The sequence below is a fragment of the Scomber japonicus genome, chromosome 15, assembly GCF_027409825.1.
Source record: "Scomber japonicus isolate fScoJap1 chromosome 15, fScoJap1.pri, whole genome shotgun sequence".
NCBI lineage: Eukaryota > Metazoa > Chordata > Actinopteri > Scombriformes > Scombridae > Scomber > Scomber japonicus.
In genome coordinates, this window is record NC_070592.1 from 27,565,744 (window position 1) to 27,570,260 (window position 4,517).

The following is a 4,517-nucleotide window of genomic DNA, read 5'->3' on the forward strand; positions in this document are numbered from 1 at the left end:
GTATCTAAATTTGTAGATCCCTTGATGATGATACTAAAAACAGAACAATAAAAAAATGTCTCAGTAGAACAAATGCAGGTACATTTTTCACCTTGACTTTCTGTTTTATATTGTTTCAGGCCTCAGCATGATAGCATCTGTTCGCAGTACTTCAGTATCTCCAGTGGACAGACAGTGACGACCAGTCGCTACTATGCGATGTGTCTAAGGGACCAGTGGTGGTGTTGCGGCCCCAGTCGGGATGCTGCTGACAGCCTGTCAGTATGACTCTGCTGGACTTGTGGCTGTCGCGCTCCATCCCCATGTGCCTGCTCCTTCAGAGCCTTGTCCTCATGGCCCTGTGCTTCCCCTCGGCCAGCATGTGTCCAAAGGGCTGCATCTGTCAACGCGACTCCCACCTACACGGCCTCAATGTCACCTGCAGTCAGTCCAGACTCAAGGAAATCCCCCCCAGCCTCCCAGTCGACACTGTGCTGCTGAGGTTGGATCACAACCAGATAGGCGCCGTGCCCGATCAAGCCTTCCATGGACTCAGACTTTTGAGGGAGCTCAATCTTTCTTACAATGCAGTGGAGACATTGGGGGAAGGTGCCTTCAGTGGCATAGAGGCAACATTGCAGGTGCTGGACCTCTCCCACAACCGCATCACTAGCGTACACAAGGATGCCTTTGCTCGACTCAAGGCCCGCGTCATTGTGGATGATAACCCCTGGCATTGTGACTGTGCCCTCCAGCAGGCCATTGGTGGAATGGCCCACAACCATGACGCCGCTGCCCGGGTTCTCTGCAGGAGTTCAGAGCTTCGTGACCAGGAGGGACGACCTTTCTTGGCGGTGGACACAGACCTGTGTAACCTGGCCAAAAGGACCACAGACTATGCTATGCTAGTGACCATGTTTGGCTGGTTCGCCATGGTGATTTCATACGTGGTGTATTATGTTCGTCAGAACCAGGAGGATGCCAGACGCCACCTGGAGTACCTCAAGTCTCTGCCCAGCAAGCCCAAGAAACCTGATGAGGCTGACGACATAAGCACTGTTGTCTGACAGCAGTGTCAAAGTGACTGTGTTCCACACATACCTAATGAACACCAAAATGTTTATGTAACAGGATCCGCATTTATAGTGTTTACTATTTCAAACCTTTAGGTGATATGAGCATCAAAACTGTCGAGAAATCTTTGTATTTTGGAAATGTTGTTGTATGTCCTTACCAGGGTTTGTTCATGACTGAATCAGAGATGAGATGAGAAGGGAGGCCACAGGGTCTAATAGCCTAAAACCACCATTGTCTTTTCTAAGGAGTTTTGAAAATTTGAATCTCAGGTTTAAATATTGACATGGTAATGGCTTTTTTTTAATGAAAATTTGGAGTATCTGATTAAAAAAAAATATTTATAAGACATGACACCCTATACTCTTATTTTGGTATCTCAAAGCCCATGGTAAAATATAACATTACCATAACCATTACCTAAACCAATTGCATCATACATATCCCTTAAAATTGTATGAAAATTACAGTATCTGAAGAACTAGATTTACATTTTTGAATCCATGGCATACCTATCCTAGAATCTAATAGAAACTATTTAATCTACAAGTTTAATATTTTAGAACATTAAACCTATGGGGGCCTGTCTTTCATAGAAACAAATAACAAATTGAGATAAAACCTTCACAATTAAGATATGTAGAGATTTCACTGACAGTAAATGTCTTTAAACTGTGGCCACGGAAAATACTAGGTGATATGGAAGTTCATTTCTGCCAGGACAAAACGGGTAAAAAATTATTACAAAAATAAAAAGAACTATGGTAAGTCAAAATTATAGACACAAAATCAATCAATCAATCAATCAATCTTTATTGAAATCAAGATTTCAATTTACTAACTGAAATTATGAGACACTAACTCACAATATGTATATTACAATTTTGAGTTACTGTCTTATCATTTTTTACTTTTTGACTTGGTATCTTATAATATTGACTGTCCATGGATATTTTTTATATTCATCCTCTCTTACAATATTTCTGGTGTTAATTGACATCTGTACAACAGGACTCTGATTGGCCGAAGGATCATTTAGCTTTTTATGATTGAGCATCATCATTGCAGTTCTGAAATAAATGTCATACATGCAGCGCTACCAATTTCACTTCTTATAAGGTTGGGAAAGAAAGTACTAATAGAACGTTTACTAAAATCTATTAAAATGAATTTACTAAAATGAAATACTCACATTTTGATCACAGTAAGTGGTGCAGTATGGTAGATGCAGGATAATCAACTCCAAGCTTTATCAAGTGTATCCAAGAAATGATCCAAGAAAAAAATTATGCATTATTTCTATCAGCATGGCTCATTCTGGATTATACAAACACTATGAAAAAATATAATGATGAAGCTAAGCCCAATGTTTAGACTGTAGCCATCATGGTTGAAATGACTTGGCAGGCTCATGGCTCCTGTGTAGCACTGGATTTCATTGTTGAGGAGTTATCACTGCTAGTAGCAGAGGAGTTAAGAGGAAAAATGTATTAATAGTACTTTTTTTTCCAAAACAGCACAGACTGGTGAGCTTTGAGTTTGCCAAAAACCTCAGCACTTTGCCTAGATATCACTGAGTCACTGTTACTGACTAACATCCATAGATACATTAAGTCATAATACTTAACAGTACAAATTTACTGTAACATTGGTCAGCATCATAGAATGCAGCATTATTGAGAAAAATAAGTCAGATAAAATCAGACAGGTTGTATACAAATACCCAGACCAACCAGGCTCTTGGGTAATAATTCTATTGCAAAAATGATCATTACAGGTTTAACTTTGACCTACTGTACTTGTTGCAGATGTATACACACAGTTTTTCTGTGCAGTGAGGGATTATTAGTGACACTGGTGTTCTCACTTGTGGTTTTACGTCCAAATCAAGTTATTGCCAAGTCGGCTACACTGTTGGTTTATTTACAGCCTGTATGCCTGACAACAAGCCACAGGTTCATCCAGGTTAGCTACCACTTATCTTTAACTAAAGCTGATTGTCTGACTGCTTTCTTTCCCTGTCAGACCTATCTTAATCAACAGTGTTGTGTTACAGTACAATAAAAGATGTATACATCCCCCAATCTTAAAACAATGGTTCTAGCAGGCAAAACAACAAATTTTAAAATCAGAAAAGTTGCAGACCAGACATATTTTTAGTGGTTATATTTATGTAAATTATATGCAAGAAAAAAATTAATTTATCTACCTTGCAATGATATTTTTTTAACTAATCTTATAGATGTTAAAAAATAGTGTTTACATTTATCAAATGTTGAACATGTTACACTACTTGTAATTATTAAAAATATACCCATAGATCTAATCCTACATAAGGCACCTTTTAGGGTTGCATGCATCAATGTGCCTGTGTTTAATCATATTTTGCAGTACTTTAACTCAAAATAAAATAAACCAAATGCACAGAAAACCTGTATGTGCTTGTTTGACAACAAAACTGCATATGTCATATAAGTTTAAGGTACCATATGTAGCAGTTTAACGTCAGTTTATCATCAGAATAGCAATTTCATATTGTCCCCTTCTCTTTTCAGTTTCACCAAAAACCTTGTAGTCTTCAGTCATTCTCTTCTAAATCTAAAATTAGAAAAAAAATAGGATCAGCTCCATTAGCAGTAGGTGTATCAAGGCCCCTTAGATTTCCATGTTCACTACACCAATAGTACTGCTGCAACCAAATTTCGTAATGGTATTTTTCCTTGTGCTTGCCGTGTTTTAAAGTTCACCATGATACATTTTTAAATTTTTAAATTTTCCTGAATTAAGCATTTATCACTTTGTGACATGAGAACATACTAAACTGTCTCTGAAGACAGCAATATATTGGAGACAATGCAAACCAAAATTTAGTTGATTGATGTTGAACGTGGTGCACATCTTGATTCTACAAAATGCTTTTCTCTTTTCCAAATTCCAAAGACACCTGTGTATCCTCTGCGTAGGGCTGGACGACATATAATATGAATGAATTTGATCTAAGTTTTTGTTTTTGCACATGTATGAAATATGAATTAAAAATTAATGTGCACAAAAAAGTTGACATGATGATGACATAGATGATAGCCGGCAACATTAGCTGTCTTGAGTCACAACAGTCCCAAGAAATGTGACATGAATACATGCACACATGCTGTAGTTGACAGGATTTTCGTGACTCCCGGTGGCTAACTGGCTATGGCTATCTTGTAGCAAATCTGAGCTCTCAGTTTGTGTTGATGAGATATCGTCTTTGTTTACAAGAGGTGAAACTATGGAACTCAGATGACCAGCGTGAGTCAATGTTCAGTGTTGTCCTGCCATGGAGCACGGTAGCTAATGCTAGCTTGACAGCTGTCAGCAGGTATCAGGTTGAAACACAAACAGCAGAAGCAGATGAATTAGTAAGCAGGACTTTGTTCTGTCTGTGTGTCTGTGTTGACACTGATTATTCAAGTGAATATTCT

At 38.3% G+C, this 4,517-nt stretch overlaps 1 protein-coding gene across 1 annotated transcript; it reads left to right on the forward strand.

The window, feature by feature from the left end:
- Window positions 1-263: 263 nt before the first annotated feature.
- Window positions 264-1,046, forward strand: lrrc3b (leucine rich repeat containing 3B). Its single transcript, XM_053334606.1, has one exon. It carries the CDS (start codon window positions 264-266, stop codon window positions 1,044-1,046), a length of 783 nt encoding a protein of 260 aa, XP_053190581.1.
- Window positions 1,047-4,517: the final 3,471 nt, after the last annotated feature.

Coding starts and splice junctions, on each gene's coding strand:
- lrrc3b (XM_053334606.1), top strand. CDS start 264: ATGACTCTGCTGGACTTGTGGCTGTCGCGCTCCATCCCCATGTGCCTG.